Source organism: Pipistrellus hanaki (assembly GCF_964339955.1).
Source record: "Pipistrellus hanaki genome assembly, chromosome: 1".
In the NCBI taxonomy this organism is placed as follows: Eukaryota; Metazoa; Chordata; class Mammalia; order Chiroptera; family Vespertilionidae; genus Pipistrellus; species Pipistrellus hanaki.
The window spans coordinates 157,789,928-157,815,122 of record NC_140503.1 but is presented as its reverse complement, the minus strand read 5'-3'; the positions used below and the strand labels follow the sequence as shown (position 1 = coordinate 157,815,122).

The window sequence follows — 25,195 nt, the reverse complement described above, 5'->3', positions numbered from 1 at the left end:
GCAGCAACCTGGATGGAATTGGAGAACATCATGCTGAGTGAAATAAGCCAGTCAATGAAAGAAAAACACCACATGACCTCACTCATTTATGGATAATAAAGAACATTATAAACTGATGAACCAAAAGATATAAAGACAGTAAAGCAACAAGCAGACTGTCAAATTACAGCGGGGAGGGTAGGGAGATCTGGGGGAGATGAGATCAACCGAAGGACTTGTATACATGCATATAAGTACAACCAATGGACACAAAACTCTGGGGAGGGAGGGTATGTATGGGGGGGAGGGGGGAATTGTAAAATATGTACACAGGTAATTTAATTTAAAAAATATAAACAAATAAAGATCTTGGAGGAAATTGAGTTTATAATTCATGAGCTCCAATTTGGGTAGATCAGTTGGGTTTGATTCTGCCATCTGTTTTTATGGTTCTCAAGAATATGCTTACCTTTTCTGAAGTTAAATGTCACTTACTTTTATCTATAATCATAGAAATGAAGCCTTACCCCAAGTAATCCCTAAAAATAAAAAAGTAAAAAATATTATCTTAAATGTATTAAGTAGATTTTTAGTTTATAATGGCTTAAAAATTAATATGAACTTACCAGGAGTTGGTTCAAAATAGAACTGATTAACTGTGAGAAAAGAAAAATCAATGATCAGTGCTATCATGGATTTATTTTTAACTTAGTATATATATAAGTTAAAATATTTTCTGTATGAAAATGTTTTTAATGAAAAATTAATTCCTTAGTTTTTTATTTGCATGATGTAAGGTTTTTAAATGAATATGCAATATCTAGATTCAAATTATCTTAATTCTGTCAACTATAATAAAAAAGTGGAGAAATTGGTAAAAAAAAAAAAAAAAAAAGTCACTTGTAATACCAGAAACAGTTTAATATCTTGGCTATTTAGTGACTTGCTTGTTTCATTTAATACTGTTGGTGCTAATAAACAGAAAGAAAACACCCTGAACAATTAAAAATAAATCCCCATAATTCACAAAACTATTTTCCTGTAACTGCCTTGTAACTGTATTTACTATATCTAAAAGATAGAAAATTGATGTGAATGGTTAATAAACTCACTGTGTACACTTCCATATAAGTGCTTACTTATATTACGCAAATTCCCCATGTGAATGATACTGGAACCGACATTTTAGGACAACTATGAGTGCCTTGCACCAAGGGTTTGCTTACATAACCAGTTTCACTGGAAAAGTATTGCTTTGTATTATAGCTTCCACATGGTCCTTCTGTTTTAAGAGGCTGGCAGCTTGCTCAAAGACCATTGACCTTTGACCAACAAGGCAGAGCTGCCAGGTTCAGCACTGTCTTGACTTGTTCTTGACCTGAGTATCGTTTGTTCTCTTAGGATGCTTTTTCTTGCTAGCTGACTTAACTAGGATCACTGACAGGAAAAAAAAAAAAATTATGACTATGGCAGTTTCTTTAAATTATTCTGTCAGGATTCTTTCCAGGATGGGTTTTGGCCAACAGTGCTTTAAAAAAATTCAGAAAAACAAAGTATAAATAGGTATTAAGAGTTCAGATCTAGGTAAATTGAATGAGTCATGTGTCTGAGGGGTTAATATTTTCACTGGAGAGGACCTTGGAGCCAAATACATATTAGTACATTTATCCAAGGTCATGTAGATAATTTAATTGTAACAATGAAATTAGAATTTAGACTTTCAAATCACAGGCCAGTGCTCTTTTAGCCATGTTTTGATGGAAAGATGAACTTGCTAATTTTTGTAATTACCAATAATAGTCATTGAAGGTAGTTTCTTAAAAACTTTTAGTTAGAAATATGCAGAATTTTTATTTTTTTTTATTTTCCTTTTGGAGTTAGACAGTAATGCTGCTTAAACAGACTTAGGTTCTTATTGAGGTGGGCTAAGAGCAACCTGTTTGACCTTAGTTTCTGGGACACTTCAATATTCTTCAAGATAGTAGGTTTTAAATAGTCTATATTGAAGTATCCTGGAAATCTTATCTTATAATTTAGGTCTAACTTTCTGACATTATTACAAAATACGGCATGTCCCTGATTCTAAAGTACCATAATTGTAAAATGCACCATTTAGTTAATGAGAGCCTTTTGAAGAAAAAGGAGATTCTAGATGAAATCTAATATTTGCTGTGGGATGTGTCTTGATTTCAGAAAATGTTTAAGTGTGAAAAGTATGTTTTAGACCAGGACATATAATTTTTAATATCTTTTTTTGTAATTCCATGTCTTTATCCTGTGTTTCTGTAAAGTAAGATTCTGAGTAACTTATTGTATCAATAAAAGGCCTCCCTAAAAAAGTTGAATTCAGGGAAAAATTAACTGTTGGGACTTAGACTTGATAATCTTTAATGTATTTATGCTAATGCTTTGTTAGAAGTTTGTTTCACCTCTTCTAAAGCAACTTATTCTGTAACTATTTAGTCTTAATGACTCTTCACTTTCACCCTCATCAATAAGAGATGAGGTTGTTTTGTTGGATTAATTGAGTAAATAAATGTACAACTATTTTCAGGCATTGAGAATAATTTTTTGGTTTTGAATTTAATAGCCATGCTTTATTTAATTTCCAAATGAATTGGAATAATAAAGATAGTAATTTTCACGATGAAGTGGCTCATCATATGTAGGGTATTGAATGTAGTTATGTGTGTGTGTGTGTGTGTGTGTGTGTATCCCTATATGCAAATAGATCAAATGGCAGAACAATAAACAACCAGTCGTTATGATGTGCGCTGAACACTAGGGACATGGTAGGCGTCAGTAGCAGGTGGTTGAGCGCAGAACATGGCAAGCATTGGCCACCGTGGGATGGTGGAGCAGGTTAGTGAGGGTGCCAGACCAAGGCTGGTTGCTGTCATTGGGGCAAGCCTCTGATGGTTATTGAAAATTCTTTGCTCTCACGTGCCGCGGTCCTGCTGGGAGCTCACACCTGCTGCCAGCACTGGACCCACTCGCAACCACTGCCAGCGCCAGAGCCACCACTCCTGTGAGCGCCCCTGAGGGCTTCTCCACCTCCCCCTGCTCCTAAATGGCAATTGGGGCAGTAGCCACCGCACTGCTGACAACACTGGCCCCAACTGCTCCGCAATGTCAGCGGGTGCGAGAGGGGCTGGTGCTGTGGGTGGGAGCAGCTTCGGGAGCAGGGCTGCCGGCAGAGAGGGAACCAGGGATTGAGGTGGGAGAGGCCAAGACCCGCCCCTGTGCCCACCACAGCCTTGTGGCCCACAGCTCCTTTCAAGGTGCACAAATTCGTGCACTGGGCACCTAGTATTGTTATAAACTTTATAGATGAACAGGCTAGAATATATTTACCGTTATAATGGCATTAGGTGGCAGGATCTAAAATAAAGGAAACAATCAAATAATTGAGGTGTAATTCAGCATTTTACCTTTTTTATGTTATACATTTTATATTAGCTTGATTAAATGAAAACATGCTTTTTAGATTTCTCAGCATTACTAAAACTATGTCATTGAAATTCATATTCACTAATATTTTAAGTATATCCCCATAGCCAACTGCCCCATTTTCTTTTGTGAGCTCCAGATGTAGTAGGGACTTTTAGGGAAGATGATTAAATTTAAGCTTACTGGGTTGGAAAAAGGCTATATTTTGGGATTACTTCTTTATGAAAGAAAACTTTAATGTCATTTCCTATAATTTTAGGAAAGATTGCTGTTATGTACACAACTAATTTTTGGTTTGTGACTGAGTCAGTCATCATTTCTAATTATTTCTCATTCAATACAATCCCTTCAAAAGTAAAATTTAAATAATCCTTTATACCATGACCATAACCTTAAATTTAGTTCAAAGGCTTCTAGAACAGATTCCATTTTAATAAGGATGTATTTTCCTTCCACTAATGGCAAATGTAAGCATAAAATTTGAGGTAAAATGGACTTTATAAATAATTTTCACTATTTCAAGAAAGTAAGGCTCAAAGTGATATGGTTAGCTAGTTAATTATTAATAACAGGAAAGAGGCGAAATGGAGGCCAGATGTTATAGGCGTGGTCATTTGGGCAGCTTCACCAGGAAGCTGCCACTTCACACTCCCCAGGAACCACCACCCATTCCCTGCAGCTTCCTGGGGGAAGGGACTGGACAAAGGGGAAGATGGCACATGTGCAATGAGTTGGGGTAACATAGGGAAAGTACTTGCCTGTCAGTCTAGCTTGGGGAACCATGGATTGGCCAGAGTGGGCAGGACCACTGCAAGCCTGCCAAAATTTGGGAATACATATCCCCTAGAGTCTAGACCAAGCATGTCAATTTGGCCCGCGTTAAGCTTTTGAGTTTGACATACTTGCCCTAGACCAGTGGTTGGCAAACTCATTAGTCAACAGAGCCAAATATCAACAGGACAACGATTGAAATTTTTTTTGAGAGCCAACTTTTTAAAACTTAAACTTCTTCTAACGCCACTTCTTCAAAATATACTCGCCCAGGCCGTGGTATTTTGTGGAAGAGCCACACTCAAGGGCCCAAAGGGCCCAAAGACCCGCACGTGGCTCGCGAGCCGCAGCTTGCCAACCATGGCCCTAGACAAAGGGACTAGTGCTTTTGGCTCGTGGTGCTTAGCTTTCTCTTGGTTCTCTGGTTCCTTTGGCTTTGCTCCTGCCTGTGTTTTCTTCATAGCCATGTGGCCCCGAGGACCCTACATGCCATGGACTGATGGACTGCAGAGGGGAACACACGCAGCTGGCCTGACGCTGGATGGCCCTGTGCTCCAGCAGGGAGCGGAACTGTGGACTCTGGCTCTTCATTCTGCTGTGCTGTAGCCACAGCTACCCTTCTTCCTTGCAGGGGATGAAAGGAAATGAGACCTTGGAAACTCCAGGGTTTGATTCCACGGAAATACAGCTTTCTACCAACCTCATCCTCCCGTACGAGTCTCAGAAAATTCCTTTTCTGGGGATATCCCAAGAAGCCCACTCCCACTAGCAACCGCTGGAGAGGAAGACCTTCCCCACCGGCAACAAAAGGAGTTTGAGATTACTCCAAGGTACTGAGTGGCAGAGCTTGCTTTCCCAGGTTGACCTCAAGTGCTTTTTCTAACTGGTCTCCTACTTCCCTCTACATAATCGAGAAAATTTCAGGTCTTTTGTTCAGTTTTCAAGAGTATGCTAGATTTATACTTTAAAGGACTGAAGTCAGACAAAGTATTAATAACTAATGATTCCTGTAACAGAATAATAACCATTAATTCTGGTATCCGATTCTCCTCTGATTACATTGAAATAATTTTCAAGTTCTGTATTCATTTAAATACTTTTTAAAAGGGAACTTTAAGTATAATTACCTGATTTGGATTATATGGAAAAGGAAAAGGAAGAGGAATTGGAATCTACAAAAAAAAAAAAAGAAAAAAGAAAAAAAGTGAGTTGTGAATAAAATAAAATGTGAACATTTTGTTTTGGTGTTTTTCTCACTTAAGCATTCATTTACTCATCCATTCAGTCATCCATCCATCCAGTAATCATGGAGCAATTATGTGCTCTCAGAGAGCCCACCTTCTAATTAGCGGAGGTTAGATTCTAAATCTTCATAATTTTTTTCTTTCAAGAGGTATGCTTATTTTGCTTAATTAGTCAAAGCTAAAGCCCGGAAATCTGTTCTACATGTTGATAATTCTTGCAAATCTATCAATTTCTCTACAGTTCATTCTTTGCCTGATATTTTTTTCCTGTTCAGCCATTTCATATAGGAAGAGGACACAATTAATCTTCCTCCTTCAGATCATGGCAATTTTAATCTACCCCATAAGCACAGACACTAAAATCTAATATTAGGAGAAAATGTGGCAATGGGAGACTGCCTTATAGTTAATACTATTCTGCCACCTGGTGGAAGGAAGAGTTTCCATTTCAAATACTAGTGATTTTTTTTCCCTATAATATATAGATTTTCACTTAATTTAATAATAGAGATTATATAGACATCTCTATAATTTTATATAGAGATTCCTATATTCTAAACCAAGACTTTAGAATTTTGTATTAATTTTAAACAAATCTGAATGTCAGCCCAGAAAGGGGAATGATGCACCTAGATTTGACTAAAATAAAAGCAATTAACAATTAATTAAAATGTAAGTACTTAGAAATTTGTTGGCTAAGATTCAGTTAGGACATGTGAAAATGTTTTAAAAGAATGTTCCAGTGAGGACGGTAACTTTGGTGACAACTTTCCAAAAGCCTACTTGAAGTTGAGAAGTAAACCATTTGAAATTAAATACCAGGAAAGGGAAGGTGTTTGTTATAATTAGATATAAAAACAAAATTATACATAATCATATTTATACAAAAATATGTTTTAAACATATTTTTAGGCGATAAACAAGATGTTAAGCAAGATGCTATTTTAAAATTTGTGTGTGAACTTTCCAAAACATCATTGCTTAAATACTGTCCACATTTAACGTTTCCAACCTGTGTTGCAGCCCCATTATACTGGTCATTCTCCCCCAAATTGCAGTCTTAGGTTTGTCGCAAGCCCTTGAGGTTCCCTCTGCCTCACCCACTTCTCATCCTGGCTCAGATGCCATCTCCCTGTGAATGAAGTCTTTGATCCACAGTCTAAGTCAGCTTTGCATTTGCATGCACTTATCAAATCACAGTGGTTTTTCATTTATGAATTTCCCTTCCTCATCAGACTGTGAACTTGTACCTTTTTGTATTTCCAGCCCTCAACTATAGATCCCATTAGATAATAGACACGCAGTAAATATTAACCGAATGAATGCTGTTCGTGTCAATAAAAGTATTACATACAGAAAAAAGGCAATTCTATTATGTATTTAGCCTTGTTCTGACCTTTATTAAAAAGTGTTATAAGAATTCAGATACTCGAAAGATGAGAGAGGGTCAAATAAGAAGAGCAAACCAATTATATTCTTTGACCTGTGAGAAAAACTTAGGGAGAGCTGGAAAAAAACAAACAAAAACTGTAGAAAAAGAAAGCAACAAGGTGATTAAGAAAAAGAAAACAGAACGGGTTTTATAGAAAGAGGTTAGTATTCTCTTCATGGAGGGTAACTAGCCGCATCATAGTTTAAGTAACTCGGTATAACTACTTTTTGATGGCAAGAGGAGGAGCCACTGAGGATTTGGGGGGACATTTGCTGGTCCCTGGTCACACTCCACCACAAGCTATGTGAGAGTGAGTAGCTGATGTCGGCAAACCTTTAAAGCTTCACATTTCTCTATTAAAATTTGGAAATTTTTATCATCATCATCCAACTAATAAATATTCTTCACGATGTGAGATTCCCCAAATCCATGCTTACCGGGGGCAGTTGTGGAGGTGGGAAAAATGGGAACTGAGGAAAAAATGGTAGTCCTTGGGGTGGGTAAAAGCTAAATCTCTGTAAGAAGAAACACGACGTCAGTGATTGTAGACAATGGCAAACTTTTAAAATGATGAATATGTCTTTTGAAAATACAACCAGAAGTTTACCTGATCACTGGAACTGCCTCCAGATTGTTCGAACTTGTAAAAACAATAACAGCAATGAGGTGAATCAACATATGTGGCAAAACTTCACTCATTACAAAGAGATTTTATTCTAATTGAGGGTAGGTAACAAGCTGCTACTGAGCATTGTGCTCATCAGTAATGTAGCTTCACCTCTGAAATAAAACACGGCTGAGTATCTAATAAGGAAAAGTTGAATGAATTCTGCCCAGTGATCAGAATGGAAGTAAGTTTCCTCAGATTAATTAATACTACATGCCTCTTTTTCTTTGAATCAACAATGTTCTCAGCATTTGGAAGTTCAAAGTGAAGGGTATATGGAAGTACAAGTTTAAATTTGGTATTCCCAAACACAAATTTTGAAAGTCCTTCACTTCTTCGAAAACCCCTCTGGTAAAAAAAAAAAAAAAAAAAAAAAAATGTGCAGCTGAAACCGGTTTGGCTCAGTGGTAGAGGGTCGATCTACGGACTGAAAGGTCCCGGATTCGATTCCGGTCAAGGGCATGTACATTGGTTGCGGGCACATCCCCGGTAGGGGATGTGCAAGAGGCAGCTGGTCGATGTTTCTCTCTCATTGATGTTTCTGGTTCTCTATCTCTCTCCCTTCCTCTCTGTAAAAAATCAATAAAATATATTTTTTTAAAAATGTGCAGGGAAGAGGGTTTCTTGCCTACTTGGTGTCCTACATATTCACACTATAATAGACACAGGTTAGACTCATAGATCTCACTTGTACTGATGTAGAAAGCATGGCTATAGTCAACTTGAGACGGTTTGTGGTAAGGGTATCCTTCACAATAAAAGCGTAGTATGCAAATTGTGCCCTGGACAGGGAGGTTGTCCAGGAGTTTGACCAGAGGAAGGGAGGGCAGTCAGCAGCTGCTAGGGACCCTACCAGTGCATGAATTTTATGTGCTGGGCCTCTAGTTATAAATGAAACTCAATTTAAACTGAGTAATTAAGACCTACGTCATGCCCTAGCCAATTTGGCTCAGTGGATAGAGCATTAGCCTGTGGACCAAAGGGTCCCGGGTTTGATTCTGGTCAAGGGCATGTACCTTGGTTGCAGGCTCCTCCCAGGCCCAGGCCTTGGTCAGGACTTGTGCAGGAGGCAACCAATCGATGTATGTCTCTCACGTGGATATTTCTCTCTCAGTCTTTCCCTCTCTCTTCCACTCTCTCTAAAAATCAATGCAAAGATATCTTTGAGTGAGATTACAAAAAAGAAAAGAAAAGACCTAGGTCATTGCAGAATACTAGTATTTGTTCTCTCTTGTTAAGTTTATTTGAGACTTTCCTCTGCTCCAATTAGGACTCTTCAGTGCTCCTTCATTTTTATCATTCTCTCCAGGTTCTGAGGTAGCTCTTATAGCTCACTTTACAGACAGGGAAGCCACGGGTTCCTTCCTTGCTCAAGGTCATGCACTTAGCAAATGGCACCATGCAGCGGGGATTTGTATTGGGAAGACCCTTATGCTCAGGGAAAAACAAGACGTGTCTGGGTCTACAATATTGCAGGACTCCACGTTTCTCTTTTTTGAAATGAGAACATATAGGAAATGCTGTCTAACCAAGAAATACTGTCTCTAGAATGGAAGTGAAGTGGACAACTGGCGGGGAGTACTCACAGGGATGGGCAGAGCAGTGGCAGTGCTCAAAAGGCCAGCCAGGATGAGAAATTTCATTCTGAGGGAGGAGTCTGGAATGGAAGGGTTAGGTCCTAAGAGTTAGGAGATCATTTTCAGTTTTTTTTTTTTTTTTGGAATTTATTTTTAATTTTTTTAATTTTAATTAATTAATTAATTAATTAATTAATTAATTATTGCCTACCTCCTATTCCCATTGTAACAAATTAGTTAGAAATGTTGAAATGGCGATCAGGCTAACTTCTGCCTCTAGATTCAGGCTTTGTAAGCCTAGATCATGCTTTAAATGCATTGGATGCCTTTAGATGAGACACACACTCTCTGGTTCATAGCATTGCATTCCTACTCTTCCTCATAGTCTATACTGTTAGGTCCTTGAAGTTATTTGAATTTGCTATCTCTACCCACAGATCTTCAAACACCAGTGTTATATCATGCTTAGTATTGGGGATGTACCATTACTGACTCAAATTAGATTCCTTATGTAATGTACAAATAAATCCTCCTTGAGCTTCTATGAACGCTGTGAGACTCACCATGGTCTGGATGCCGTTACTGACAATTATAATTTCTCAAGAAGGAAAGGATCTGGAAAGAATCTTGTAAGGCATAACAGGCTGGCAGACAATAAGTACAATATGAGTTGGTTTCATAAAGCAAATCAATGTTGTCTACTGGCTAGTTGATTCAGAAAGCAAATCTTTTTATCAATCACACTTAATTTAAATAAACTTACCTTATGAGTTTCCAGCCAAATCACTGAACGCTAGAATTGAATTTTGGAAGAAAAAGAAATTTCATCACATTCTTATTAAGACTTGTCCCCAGCATCTGAAGCAAGATATACCTTTTTATATTTAAGTCACTCTTCAACTATTTCATATGTATTTGAAACTGAAATCCGATTTAACTTTGCGCAATTTTATTTTGCCTGAATTTAAGCAACTTATCCCCTTTCCCCTCCTTTTCCACATATCTCTTTTGTATTTCTCTTCCTTAAATTCAAATCCTTGAATTTCTTTTTTCCTTTGTCAACTAAAACTATTAGAAATTATTAATTCAGCAACACCATAATATCTTACATTCTTTTACCTAATGCAATAGAATCAACCCAAATGACACTGTATGTCTTTTTAAAAAATTACCTTTGCTTCAAATGGCCCTCAGAGCAAGAATTCAAGGAGCAGTGTGATCTCCTAGTATCTCTGTGCCCATCTAGTATTTAAGCTGTATTACTAATGCCTTCATGGGTATGGGCAATATGAGTCATAAAATTCAAAGCTAAAGTGAATAATTGTTTCCAGACTAGAAACTCCAACTCATAAAGTCTCTCAATTGCACAGAAATAGGATTAAAGACTGATTACTGAGAAAATAACTTCATCCCCTTGGTTGGGATTAGGGTAACGTCTTTAACACAACCCACAATTTAAAACTGTGACCATCAAGAATATTAAAGTGCTTCTACAATATGTCATTTAGGGCAGTGATACTCATGGGAGCCTGAACAGATAGAAAATGTTAAGCTTCTAAAATGTTATATTTTTAGATAATATTTTTTATTTCAGTAATTTTTAGTAAATATTTAGGCACCTGTCTTCAGCATCAAAATCACTTTTCACTATTCCAAAACAGGCAAAACATTTAAAATGATGAGTTAGGGCTAGTAATTAATACCACTAAATAAAATTTCACTGTTCCCAGCAAACTCACAAATAGAAACTTGTTTTGTAACTAGTTAAGATCTCTCATGACATTTCTTTTGAGCTACATATAAAAACATTCTAAATTTGGGATAATTTCTAAAATGATTCCCCTCGTTGGAAAAATCTAATAAATAATAATTAGATTTTGACTAATCAAATTGCACTTAATTATTTAGACATGACATGGTGTGATATGCTCTGGTTAAGAACAAGTGACTCACTGAGCTAAGAAAAGAGATAAATAAAATTTTGAGTTAATCAGAGAAGATTATTCTGATAAAAACAAACTCTGCCATAAGTATCCTTCAGATGAAGTTCCTAGGAGCACATGTGACTATCAGAGATAAAGCTCTTAACAACAACAAAATTCTGATTGTTGAAAGAAATAATCAGAAATAATTGCATTGATGTCTTTTCTTTCATGTAAGAAAATATGTAAAAAACCATTTTATTTTCTTTCAAATATTTAAAGTACAGTAAGGGTGTCAAGGCCTTTCAGATCCTAGAAAACTCTATTATGGTTTCTTTTATATTTTTGCCATCTAGATTTTACTGTTTTAATAGTTGTCAGAAAAGAGCTCAAATGAGAACACACTTTCTCTTATGACAAATTTTCTTGCTCTCAATTTACAGTAGTGATGTTTACCTCTGACTCTATTGAGAATCAAGGCAATTCAGGGATCTCCACTGTTGGTGTTACCTTTGCACTATTTTGAGGACATGAAATGTGTACAGGGCCACCCCCTCTCCCAACACACACAGACACCTGCATAAAAACTAAAATTAGTTGCATCAATCAGTGCACAATTGTCTATATTTTTAATTGAATTGATAAAGAACACTTAAATTCAATAGTTCCTCCTGTTTAAACTTACATTGTGACAAAGAACATTCATGAGCAACTACCATTTAACAACTGAACATTTGTTTCCCATAGGAAACATCTCTCCTAACCACATTCACTCTTTTATTTTTATTTTTTTTAATTAATAGGATCTAGGAAGCACAATTATAATTTGATATGAAGCATGAGCCCTGGTTGATCTTTCACATATAGTTGTTTAAATAAATGACTGGAAAAAAACTTGAACAAGTACTTGGATTACTATGGACTTTTATTAGGGTATTAAAACATGGAAAATAATACACATTCACAACAAAAGGGCATTGTTGCATTTTCTCGACATGCACATGGTATTACAGACAAAAGGATGTATCTCATAAATTGATACAGTGTGAAGAGTTAAACTCCTACTTACAAACAGCATATAGTATTTTGCATATATCAACTTCACTTAATGTTAAAGTTTTATTTCCAACATCAATGTTAAATGGCTGGTGCATATAGAGTTATCAAGCAATTACTCCCATTGTCTTCTCAGACATGCAAACATTCTGCTAAATATAAATCTACACATATCACAGCTGCATGGATTTCAGAAGTGGTCAGCATAGGGGAGGCTGCTGGGAAGTTTGAGCTCTTTCAGATCTTAATTCAAAACAGGAGGTTTTCATCTATGTCTTCTGTAAAAAAGCAAAAACAAAACAAGCACATTTTTAAGAAGTAGCCAGAGTAGTACTAGAAACAGCATTGGAGCTGAAGGATTAGAACGGTTATTAATAAGGCAGCACAATGGTTCTCAGCCCAGGGAGGGCATTGGTCACCTGTGAGGCTTAATTTCATGCTTCATGACTGGCTTTCTAGATCAGAACCCCCAAGGGTGGGCCGGTGGAGTGTGTACATTTAGAAAGCTCTGCAGGTAGTTCTGATGGAGGGTTGGGAACCACTGATGGAGGACATTGCAGGGAGGCCCAGCTAAGTTTACTAATCTGTAAGGGTTGTTAAAATATAATGGAAATAAGTAGAAGTACAGTGACAAATCAACCTTCTAATCAAGTAATTGGAAAAGAACTTGTTGCTGAAACTATGGAAGAAGATAGCATCCTCAGGGGGCTATAAGACTGCCTCTTACCAGTATGGTCCTCCCTCCCTCAGTAATTGCTGCAGACTAAACTAGTACCCTGTCTGGGGCACCAAGTAATTCTCCTGCCCAATATAAATCTTCCTCTCACTCCAAGAGTGGGAAAAATGATGAGTTTGGTATATTTCTTTTGAGCACTGGCTTCATTTGTAAAATTGGGATAATAGTCTCATTACTTATAAACTAATTTATGTCCTATATAATAAAAGCCTAATATGCTAAGTGTCCAGTTGTCCAGTCAGCTGTTCAACCTGTCAAAGCATAATATGCTAATGATATGCTAAACTGTTCAACTGCTCACTATGATGTGCACTGACCACCAGGGGCAGACAGTTGACTGGTTGACCAGTTGCTATGACGTGCACTGACCACCAGGGAGCCGATGCTACAACCAGTAGGTTATCTTGCTGCTGTGGTCTGGCCAATCAGGACTGAGCCAGATGGGCCGGACATACTTTGGAGCTCTCCCACATTCCCTCCCCAGCTGGCCAACCTCCCGGATCCCTCTCAGCCTGGTGGAGTCCCTCAGCCTGGCCTGTGCCCTCTCGCAATCCAGAACCCCTTGAAGGATATTGGAGAGCCAGTTTTGGTCCAATCCCGCAGGCCAGGCCAAAGGACTCCACTGGTGCATGAATTCGTGCACTGGGCCTCTAGTTTGTTTATATTCTTGCATATATCTTGAATAGGTTTCTAATAAATATATGTATAACTTGAATATATTTATTTTTCTTTTCCCTAATGGAACTGCCCTACTTCAAGGTCTCATCTTGCCTACATCTACCACATCATCTTCTCAACTGTCCTTTGGCTTCTCCACAATGCAACCAAAAGAATCTTCCTTAAATATAAATCCAATGAAATCACTCCTTGTTTAAAACACTTTGGTGAGCCTCCAGGATCCCCAGGGTGATGTCGTTAACTGGCTTAGTAGGACCTGCATGATCTGACTTGTTTACCCTATTAGTCCCACTAGGAAGGCTTTCCTAAAGATTAGTGTGGATATATGTCAATTACTATACATACACATGTTATGTCCTGGGCAGTAAATAAGTAAGACTCCACCACCTCCTAAATGAACGCCTTTTTTGGACACAGAAGGAAAATGAGACCAGCAGGGGATGAGTGACATACCCTAATTCACATAGCCAGTTAATGAGAGCTGGAATATTTTAGCACATTTAGTTCACATCAAGGGCTGTTAAAATTCAGGAAAACACTGGCTAAAACAATCGTGTCCTTCTGTTGATTTCTCAGCCCAGAGGGGAGGAAGGATATACTTACAAACGAAGACATACTTGTTTTGCTTTCCTTATCTGTATCCCAAAGCAGCAACCTTTTTACTGGTTCTGCCAGAATGTTTCATATCTGCTTTATTGGCTTACTGTGTGATAATTCTTTCCCTTCTTCAGAATAACGTAATCACAGCCAAACCACACTGAACAAACAAGACCATTAGGAGCTTTGCAGCCGCTGGACTTTAAGCTCTTCCTGCTCCTCCCAGACAACCACCCAGCTCAGAGCCTACGTGCTGACAGTGACCACAGTTTCCTCAAATAAATGGTCTCTGTTCATATTCATCATTTGCTTCCTCCTTTAAAATCAAGTGCCATCTAAAAGAACGTACACGAGTACGTCCTGCCCCAGCCACGTTATTCCCTCTCCAGAATGGTGGGGTGGCAGGGACACACACACACACACACACACACACACACACACACCTCAATGTTGGCTGTCTTTCACACGTGCCCCAACCGGGAATCAAACCTGCAACCTTTTGATGCACAGGATAATGTCAACTAACTAAGCCGCTCGGACCAGGCGAGGGAGATTTGTTATCCAGCAACAGACAACTAATACACAGAACTGGATGCTTACAAAAATATATATTCTTTGCTCGTTACGGTTGTGCTTATTTCACAGAATAATATTGTAGAGAAAAAGAACTAACATTTTCTGCTTGCCTATTTATCAATAAACTAGAGGCCAGATGCACAAAATTTGTGCATGGGAGTGGGGTGTCCCTCAGCTTGGCCTGCACCTTCTCACAATCTGGGACACTTCATTCCTAACTGCCTGCCTGCTCGCTCCTAACCCCCCACCTGCTCATTCCTTACCGATTGGCTCTCCACTCTTTAGCACTGGAGGTGGGAAAGGAGGCGGGAAAGGCTCCTGCTCCTACTGCTGTACTCACCATCTGTGAGCCCGACTTCTGGCTGATCAGTGCTCCCGCTGTGGGAGCACAATGACCACCAGGGGGCAGCTTCTGCATTGAGCACCTGCCTCTTGGTGGTCAGTGTGCATCATTGCGACCGGTTATTCTGGTCATTCCACTGTAAGGGTCGCTGGGCTTTTTTATATATAGATAACTAATCCATCATATTCTCAGCTCTTTCTAATTTCAAGGCATTATACATGCACATAAAAGACTACTTTAAAAGTGAAGTTCACAAGTTACCTCTTTTGGGGAATTTTTTCCTCTTTGAGGAACTTAATTTACTGCTTGGTCACATGTTATTCTATGTGTATGTTCTGAATATATGTATAAAACCTTAGCCTTAAGGATTTAATCTTCACTGTTCATTTACATTGTAAGCAGTTTTGATTTTCTACTTTTAAATACATCTTTCAGCCCTAGCCAGTTTGGCTTAGTGGATAGAGCCTCTGCCTGCAGATTGAAGGGTCTCTGTTTCGATTCCAGTCAAGGGCACATACCTCAGTTGCAGGCTCCTCCCTGGCCTGGGCCCTAGTTGGGGCACATGCAGGAGGCAACCCATTGATGTGTTTCTCTCACATCGATGTTTCTGTCTGTCTCTCCCTCTCTTCCCCACTCTCTCTAAAAATCAATGGAAAAATATCTTCAGGTGAGGATTAACAACAACAAGAAATTATTCAAATTTTGATTATTAAAAACATGCTTGCTCATAAAAATCAACCCTAACTTAGGAAAAGAAAAGGAAGTAGATTAAGGCATAACCTAGCAAAACAAATGTCTAAATTTCAAGTCCTCCACTGTGGGAGTAAAGAAAAACCCTCTTAATTTTATTTTTGTCACTGAAGAAGAGGTAATGGGTCACTTTTGGATTAAAGGAATACTATTGGGATATAACTTGTGATGTAAGACCCAGCTCTTGTTGGTGTGTTGGTAATGAATCCTGAGATTGATTCTTCTGATGTCTCCCATCGGCAAAAGCAGGCTGGCTGCTTTACTCTTCACATATGATTTTTAAAAGTTTGATCCAGCCTGGCTGGCATGGCTCTGTGGTTGAGTGTTCAGTACGAACCAGGAGGTCATGGTTTGATTCCTAGTCAGAGCACATGTGTGGGTTGTGGGCTCGATCCCCAGTGTGGGACATGCAGGAGGTACCTGATCAGTGATTCTCTCTCATCATTGATGTTTCTGTCTCTCTCCCCCTCTCCCTTCCTCTCTGTAATCAATTATATATGTAATACCCAGGTTAAGGAAGGGTATAAAATCCTCTTCTCAGAAGGACAGCCTTCTGAGATTCGCCACAACTCTCTGGATTCACATCATTTTCTTAGGCTTAACCAACTGCTGAGATCTCAATGCAGGTATCCTCTAAATTAGGAGTGTTGAACTCAATCAGAGAAGGGGCCAAAATCTAAAATCCAGCCTAAATCGCGGGCCGAATGGTTTACTGAACAGTCATAAACTGACAATGTCATAAACTGACAGCGGAGTGCAATGATGACAGCGCGGTGCGGGCCACATTGCAAGGCCTGGCGGGCTGGATTTGGCCCGCGGGCCTTGTGTTTGACACATGTGCTCTAAATAGTCACACTTGCTACTCTTTGAGTATCATCAAGGGAGTCAAAGATACCCTTGCCATTAGAGTTCTTTCTCTGAGGGAGTCCTGCCTGGGATGCTGCCACCTTGCAGTTTCTAGGTTTCGATTTGAACCCACAGCAGGACTTCTCTATGAGGGTCACAGGGCTTAGGTTTGGAATGATGATGAGCTTACCTTCCTTAATTCCAAAGCAGTGGCCCCACTCCTTCAGGGTGATGTGCTTATCCTTGTTGGGGTCACACTCATCAAAGAAGCGAGTGATGCAGTGTTCCATGGGCACCAGAGATGCTCGCAAAGGAGCAAGCTCCGAATGTGTCAAGACCCTGCAATGAAGTTCATGGCAAGCTGTTAGCTGAGTAGCTTGTATGTGAAAGGTAACTCAGAATCACCACGGGCATTTTTCTTCCACAAGACTGCTGAGGATACGCTCGCTCATGAAAAGTTGCAAATGAAATAAACTATCTTTGGGTAAGATAGACAGCTATTGGGGTGTCAATTCTTCACCTTTCCTTTTTCATTGAAAACTGCCCTCCCACCATTCTAAATTTGTAGGGGGTACACCCCAGCGATCACGTTTCTGCAACCTGGCCATACCTAATTGTTCCAGATGTAGCACTTGACCCAAGTTGGGCCAATCAGATTATCTTGGGACTTTAGGATCAAGAATGAGAGAATTAGAAGAGTCTCAGTGGGAAACGTGTGAACTTGGGAGCTGCGGTGTGGCCATAATTTATTATTTTCGAAGCATTTTTGTGTTTAAACACCAAACCGCATTTATTTGACATTTCAGTCTTCTAGACTGGAACTGGGAAATTCCCTAAATCTGTTTAGAATTCTCTTTGTCAAGATAACTAGACATTATATCAGGAAAGTGACCTGGTCTTGGGAAGGTAAAGAGTTTTTACCTGTCCATAGGATGTTGGTCAAGTTCACTAAACTGCCAGTGTACAGGATACACATACATGTGGTAGTTTTTCTTAAAGTCCCTTAAGAGAAGGTCAATGGAATGGTCCCCAGCCAAGAGTCTCTTTTCGTCCAGGTAAATTTTCTTGACCTGGAATTAGGAAGGGAGAAAGATCACCAGAGAAATGTAATCAAATTATCACTTGCTAAAGCTTACTTGGAGAACAGTGTAATAACATGACAGAAGAAATCAAGCCCAGGCCATTGTATGAGACCACACGAAATGCCTTCTAATCAACAACAGCCTTTCTTTTTTTCTATAATACATAGAATAACGGCCAACATGAAACAACTCAAGTTTTCAGAAGAAATTTGTCCTTTTTGATTTTTCTCTTTTAACTAAGTAATGTTTACTGCATTCCTTAAAACTATGAGAAGATTTTAATGAAAGGGCTGAACTGACTTAGGCAAGACTGTGGATCAGTGAGTGAAAACCACTCTCCCCCCGTTGGCATACTCCATTCTTAATCCTCAGGGTATCGCCCTCCACTGCCTGCTCAGGCTCAGGTTAGCCCTAGTGTGATACTGTTTGTCCACCCTACCTGAAATTTCTGTTTTGTGTCTAATGCTCTCAAGGCTCTCTGTGATGTATGAATGGGAGAGAATAGAAGTTATTTTGGAGCAATGTGTGCAAAACTCCTAGCTTGTGGCGTTACCCATTATTTCACGGAGTAGTTGGAAGCAATCAGAACTTCTAACTATTCCCATGACTACATCTACCACTTTTCCTCCTTATTAGTGTGCATGAACTTCTGTGCTCCTAATCTAAGCCCTCCCTTCCTCACTGATGCCCGAAGCCCACCCCTCCTCATCTACTCAACATAAACTATGGCAGTTGGGCATCTTTCCTTCTTCACTGGGTAATTTCCAGAAACACAGGAGATCCTCCACCACCCCCCACTGGGAGGTGAAACTCTTAAACTTACACCCCCCTCCCCCTCCAGCTTCCATTCTATTTCACTGTTTTCCTTTGCAGGAAAATCTCGTGGAAATATTGTTTATACTTGCTGCTTCCGTATCCTTCCTCTGATTCTATTTTGAACCCTGTCCACTAAAGCTTTTCTCCTCTCCATTCTGCATTAACAGCTCTTGTCAAGGTCAACTATGATCGCCACATGCCATATCAATGGCCAACTCTTAGTCCTCCTCTTAAAACATATAAACAGCTTTGACACAGTTTAGGCACACCCATCTTCTTGTTTTATTTTTTCTTCATAGCACATTCCATCTCACCCAGCATATTTTATACACCTTTATATATTTGCATGTATGTTCATCTTTGCATATGTAAATATATACATATTCATGCACAAATCATATATTTAAATACACATGCACATCTATACTTATTTGTTTAGAGTCTGTCTTTTTGCCTAGAATGTAATCCCATGAAGGCAGATAGCTTTGTTTTGTTTATTGCTATATCTCCAGCACATAAATCAATTCCAGATACTGGAATAAATTTTCCCTGGGAACTTCTGGAACCAATATTCTGCACATTTTAATCTTAATATATTACTGACATTGTGAGTAACAATTTCTCTCATACCATAAATCTATGTCTGGCCTATGAGGGCAAAAAGACATTTAGGTTTAAATAATATGTCTGGGCATGAATATATAAATGCTGAATTGAGGTTCAGCTTGTTTAAATAGAGGTTGCTACAGGTCTCAGTAAGGAAGCTCTCCCTCAGGCTACTGCCCTTCACATAGGAATGGGGTGGTTCAGCATGTATCATACCTTGTGGCATGAATGGTCACCACTACTATTCCATATGTGCTAACCGGACTGGGGAGGCAAAGTGGGCTTTTGCTATCTGCCCAGGGAGGTCAGCCCCTCCCCACCTCTGTCCTGACACCTTTGTTCCTCAGGCCTTCTGGACAGATACGAAGGGGGTTGACCTGTGCATAACTTACTTTGTTTCTCTGCTTCTCATTTAAATATCCACCATGTTCAGGGTTAGGCTCATAAAGTTGCATGAGGATATTCTTCAGCCAGTCTCTCATTCTTAGAGGGAACTGGGTCACCTCAAAGTCCGTACAAGCAGGGATAGCTGTTTTAAGAAGAAAGCAAATTGACGTTAACCTTTGGGTCTTACTCCTGTCCTCTGGCAAGCCCTCAGAACAGGAAGCACGCTGACTGACAGTCTCCTCACGGCCCAACCACCACAGCATGGCCATTAACCCTGGCGGCACAACAGCATTGCCACGGGTGTTTAAAGAACATATCAGATGCCAGCTTCCATTCAAAGGAATTCTGATTTGATTGCTCTGGGTGGAGCCTGGCATCGGGATGTTTCACAAGCTCCACAGGTAACATAGATGTGCAGCCAGGGATGGGAAGCACTTCCCCAGAACCGGAGGGCTGGGCTTTAGAGGTGGAGGACACACACTGTTTATCAGGGAAAAGAGAAAAAAGGTAGAAGTTAGCTTTTACTGTGGCCACAATGTGATACTTTGAAATCTCAGTGCCTTAAAGGGACCCACATTTGTTTTTTCAGTTCTGTTGAGAAATTATTGACATAAAACACTGCATACATTTAAGGTGCACAGAGAAACGACTTGACATACATATATTGAAAGATGATTCCACAGTAAGCTTAGTTAATATCCATCATGATGTCACATAGTTACAACAAAATTTTTTTTTTTAATATATTTTATTGATTTTGTACAGAGAGGAAGGGAGAGAGATAGAGAGTTAGAAACGTCGATGAGAGAGAGTCATCGATCAGTTGCCTTTTGCACACCCCCTACCGGGGATGTGCCCGCAACCAACGTACATGCCCTTGATCCCCCTACCGGGGATGTGCCCGCAACCAACGTACATGCCCTTGATCGGAATCGAACCCGGGTCCCTTCAGTCCCCAAGCCGACGCTCTATCCATTGAGCTAAACCGGTTTCGGCACAACAAAATTTTTTTAAAAAATTTTTACTTGTGATGAGAACTTTCAGGATTTACTCTCTTAGCAAGTTTCAAATATACCAGCCAGTGGTATTAACTATATAGTCAACATCACATCGAAGGTTTATTTTTTAAGACTACTGCAAGTCCAGCACCAGCTGGCAGAGGGCTCTCTGCTCAGCGCAGTCTCTCTGGGCCTCCGCGCGATGGAGACTCCGCCCTCTCCACACGGGGAAGGGCGCGTGGAGAACCACACAGCAGTTCTGAAATGCTGGTATCCAAACGCACATAGATGATTTTTGCTCAGATTTCCTTGGACAAAGCAACCGATATGGGTATATCTAAAATCAAGGGGCCTGAGACACTTAATCCTCTCCTGGATCTAGAAAGGAAGGAGAACCGGAAATATTAGTGAGCACTGCTGATGTGGAGAATCACTTAGCCACGAGGGGATCCAAAGACAATTGAGAATATCCTGGGAAAGGAAGATGATTAAAAAAAAAGAACATACAAAAAACTACCGGAAGAATGTGTGGTCATAAAAGTTCTTGGCAGGGGCTTGACTTGACTAGGGAAAAGGACAAATAATTTAGCAAAATTCCAATGATTCATCTCAATTATTAAGTGGATAGCATTGTATAGTGGTTCTGAACCCTCACCACACATTAGAATTGTCTAGGTTACTTTAAAAACAAATGAAGAACAAAAAACAAAAAGCCAAGGCTCCAACCCAGTTCAATAAAATTGAAATCTCTTATGCTTAAAACCTAGGCATTTTGTGTTTTCTCCTTCTTCTTCTTCTTCTTCTTCTTCTTCTTCTTCTTCTTCTTCTTCTTCTTCTTCTTCTTCTTCTTCTTCTTCTTCTTCTTCCTCCTCCTCCTCCTCCTCCTCCTCCTCCTCCTCCTCCTCCTCCTCCTCCTCCTCCTCCTCTTCCTCCTTCCTTTTTTTTGTAGTCTCCCAGGTTGTTTTAATGTGCAGCCTGGGTTCAGAACTATATTAGCTTTCTCCTGTTTGCATATGTATGAGCACATGTAAGCATGTTGTACAGATATGCACGGATTCACCCCCAACCCTCTCCGCATTGGTGGCTGGCAGCAGTGATGGACTCTTACATTTGCAGGCTCCGAAATAATCCAGCTGCAGTTGGTGCCCCTTCTTGGTCCCCTCCAATCTGCACTTAGTAGCAAACAGATGGCAGGAGCTAGCATAGGTCTGATTGTCAGTGCCACAAACCTAGGAAAGACAAGCATGAGAAAACACTCGTGTCTCTGAATGCTCATTGGAAAAACGCCCAGCTCCTTAACGCTCACTGTGCTGTGCCCACAGGTGGTCAGGTAGGTGATAACTATTCCATTTGGCACAAAAGTTGTAACTAAATTATACCAATGGTGATGACTATTTAACATTAGATAAGCTCAGTAGAATGAAACTGAAGATGTTCCAAGGATAGAGTGAATTTTCAAGTGATTTCTATAGATCAGTGCCATCATTACCTTTCTAGGGCACAGTTGAAATTCTTTGATTTTGCTACCATTTGTTCCTACTTAATATTAATTCAAATATTATATGATAATCTGGGCTTTTACTTTTTTTTTTTTTTTACAAAAATTTCAATAGCTTCTTTGATTTCAATCACTACTCTGTTTCCCCAAAAATAAGACAGTGTCTTATATTAATTTTTTCTCCCAAAGTTGCACTAGTTCTTATTTTCAGGGGATGTCTTATCTTTCCATGCGCTAGGTCTTATTTTCGGAGTATGTCTTATTTTCGGGGAAACATGGTAGTTGGTGTGCCTTAGAGACCAGTCTGTAGAATACTTACTTGGTCAAGGAGTTTTGTAGGAGGACAAGTCATTGGATCTTGGCAAACACAGTGGGGTTTTCCCTGTTGGTCAGCCTTACACATGTGTCCTCTTTTACACTGGAAGTTCATGCAAGCATCTAGGAGAAAAGTTTGGACAGGGTAAGCTAAATTGAATATATAAACTCAAATTCACCCATATAATTAGCTACATTTGCATTAATAAGAGAAAATTTGGGAAAACTTCAGAAACCATTTTAATGTTAATTTTCAGGTCATCTGGTATAAACAATGTTACGCAATAGTCTAGATTTTTCTATACACTTTGGCTCAGAAATTTAGGAAAAACAAACAGCTATCTTGGCCCACCTGCAATAGCCATAGTCTAAAGTCTGTAGTGCAACTTGGTGCAAGATGTTTAGAAGTTAAATAATCCATGAGAATTTTGTTGTGCTGAAATTAAAAATATCTATGATTGGGAATGAGGTTTTAATTAAATATGGGATCTAAATTTCCTAGTAAGTTATGGATTTCAGAATCAAGAAGGTAGAATTAATTCCTCTCAGAAGCAAAAGGATTTAGATAAAATGAATTCTAGCTTTCACAGTAATATTGCAATAGGACTTCCATTTGGTAAACACACGTACTCATGGCTGTACTCATAACTGCCCCCTCATCTGTAGGGGATACCTTCCAAGACCCTCAGTGGATGCTTGAAACCATGGATAGTACTAAACACATTATACTATGTCTTTTTCTTGTACATACATACCTATGGTAAAGTATAATTTATAAACTAAGCATTGTGAAATAGCTTTAAGCTACTATTGACCTTCTGACAATATGCCAGGGTGTAGATCATTGGTTTTGGGAAAGCTGGGATCATTGTGATGGTATTGATGGTTGGATGTCAGGAGCAGATGTTAATCATTGGAAAAAATTAATATTTTTGGACTGATGTTGACTGCAGATAGCTGAAACTGTGGGAAGCAAAACTGTGAATGGGGTAGACTACTGTATATCAAATAGGAGCAAGAAAATGTCTACAACAGGCTCTGACCAGGTAGCTCAGTTGGTTAGAGCATCACCTGCCTAATAAGCCAAGGTTTTGGGTTAGATCCCTGATATGCACATACAAGAAGCAACCAATGAATGCATAAATAAGTGAAATAACTAATTGATGTTTCTCTCTCTTCATCTCTCTCTCTCTCTCAAATCAATTTTAAAAAAGAGAGAATGTCTACAATTTATGAGAGCATTTCCTTGGGGAGGACAGGGGAAAGGAGAATTCTGTGCAGTAGCCACAAATAAAGGGATGGAGATAGCCCAATGCAGCTGATTCCATCTCTTCCTTGATATACTTACAAACAGCCCATACTCACCAATATCGTACACCCTAAGGTTGCCTTCAGTTGAACTTTCATCTTCATTCAGTGAGCTCTCTGCTTTTTTGGCCTTTATAATAACAAGAGGAGAAGTTTAAGTCTATTGGAAAGCTGTTACCTAATTTATATTTCTGATGTGCACACATTCACTGAGCTTTTCATATCCAAATCACATCAGATCTCAAAAAGAAACAGCAGTCACAACTGTGGAAATAGACAGCAATCCTTTGAGAACAGGAGCTATTTCTATCTTCCTCAACTGGATTCATGCCCTATCTCTGGGGATTATGCAATAAAAGTTGGAACTAACTAACATCAGGAGCAAAGTTGGAACCTCCCCTTGGGATTTGGGAAAACAGTGGAAATATAATATCATCGTGCAATTCTGTGGGTAAGACATATTATCTCAATAATCTGAAGCTGCTGGTAAAGGTTTCTTACAGCTTCTAAAGTGTAAGAAAATTCATCTTTTAGAATGACAGCAGAGTTCTCAGAAATTGAGGTTATTTACCTTGTCCACCAAAAGCTGTCAAAACTTCCTAGTGGATGGCTGCCAAGGTTTTGCACTGAAGCTCCAAATGATTAAACAACCAAATAACAATATGCTCCCCCCAATCTCACTCTGCTGTCTCCAATCTCACTCTGCTGTCTCCCAATTAACATTTTGTGCCTGTTTGCTTCATAAAGTTGTAGCTGAAGTCTTTGTTCTTCATCTTTATAATTAAACTAGAGGCCCGGTGCACAAAATTTGTGCACGGGGAGGAAGGGGTCTCCTCAGCCCAGGCTGAACCCTCTCCAATCTCGGACCATTCAGGGGATTGGGCCTAAACTGAAAGTTGTACATTCTCTCACAATCTGGGACTGCTGGCTCCTAACTGCTCACCTGCCTGCCTGCCTGATTGCCCCCATTGCCCTGGCCTGGTCGTCCCCAACTCCCCCCCTGCCAGCCTGGTCACTCCCAACTGCCCTCCCCTCTCTCCCCCGCTTCCCCTGCTGGCCTGGTCATCGCACACAGTCTGCTGTTCAGTCGTTTGGTTGTCCCTCACTAATCCCCTGCCAGCCTTGTCGCCCTACACAGTCTGTGTCCATTCAGTTGTTTCTGTCGTGACGGCCCCTGGCTTTTTATATATCAGGATCAACAGACATTGCTGGATCTCCTGCTATCTTAGAGGCATTTTGCTAGACATTGGTAATTCAACTTGAATGATCTGACATCGACCTGACTTCAAGGCATTAGAGCAGCAGTTGTCAGTGTCTCCCACCCCTCATACCTGTCAGAGTTTATCATTCTAGTTAGCTCCAGGGTCTTTCAACAGTCAGCATCTGTGTCTTTGTGGCTTCAAAATTATGGAGTTCTACTTAGCCTGCTCAAAGAACAGACTGCAAGGTGTAGGAAATTAACACCCTTCCTGGCAATTCTAAGCCTGTATAAATCAGGTACCTTTAATTAGCTTCCTTTCCTTTCCTGTGTCACTTCTCCACTCCTCTTTGTTCCCTGAAC

At 39.6% G+C, this 25,195-nt stretch overlaps 2 protein-coding genes across 3 annotated transcripts in view; both read right to left on the bottom strand.

Moving 5' to 3' along the window:
- Positions 1-330: 330 nt before the first annotated feature.
- Positions 331-10,347, bottom strand: SCPPPQ1 (secretory calcium-binding phosphoprotein proline-glutamine rich 1). Its single transcript, XM_084863908.1, has 9 exons — positions 10,293-10,347; positions 9,885-9,913; positions 9,130-9,202; positions 7,484-7,516; positions 7,314-7,391; positions 5,328-5,372; positions 3,334-3,360; positions 606-635; positions 331-518 (listed from the first exon to the last, which is right to left on the bottom strand). Exons 3-9 carry the CDS (start codon positions 9,184-9,186, stop codon positions 477-479), a joined length of 312 nt encoding a protein of 103 aa, XP_084720034.1. The 5' UTR covers positions 9,187-9,202; positions 9,885-9,913; positions 10,293-10,347; the 3' UTR covers positions 331-476.
- Positions 10,348-11,949: 1,602 nt separating this feature from the next.
- Positions 11,950-25,195, bottom strand: part of SPARCL1 (SPARC like 1) — a 55,882-nt gene continuing 42,636 nt past the window's right edge. For both annotated transcript variants that reach the window (XM_084881990.1, XM_084881991.1), the window contains exons 5-11: positions 23,692-23,764; positions 22,331-22,449; positions 21,622-21,742; positions 19,521-19,657; positions 17,546-17,694; positions 16,815-16,963; positions 11,950-12,376 (exon numbers count right to left, since the gene is read on the bottom strand). In XM_084881990.1, the coding sequence (XP_084738116.1) occupies positions 12,348-12,376; positions 16,815-16,963; positions 17,546-17,694; positions 19,521-19,657; positions 21,622-21,742; positions 22,331-22,449; positions 23,692-23,764 (777 nt within the window). In that variant the 3' untranslated portion in view covers positions 11,950-12,347. The remainder of the gene's footprint in view (positions 12,377-16,814; positions 16,964-17,545; positions 17,695-19,520; positions 19,658-21,621; positions 21,743-22,330; positions 22,450-23,691; positions 23,765-25,195) is intronic.

What these genes read in the sequence shown, in the direction of transcription:
- SCPPPQ1 (XM_084863908.1), bottom strand. Translation starts at nt 9,186, where the DNA reads ATGAAATTTCTCATCCTGGCTGGCCTTTTGAGCACTGCCACTGCTCTG. An exon ending in CACCTCCACAACTGCCCCCG is followed by an intron (nt 5,373 to 7,313) that starts GTAAGCATGGAT and finishes TTTTTTTTGTAG; the next exon opens with ATTCCAATTCCTCTTCCTTT. An exon ending in TTCCATATAATCCAAATCAG is followed by an intron (nt 3,361 to 5,327) that starts GTAATTATACTT and finishes CCTTTATTTTAG; the next exon opens with ATCCTGCCACCTAATGCCAT.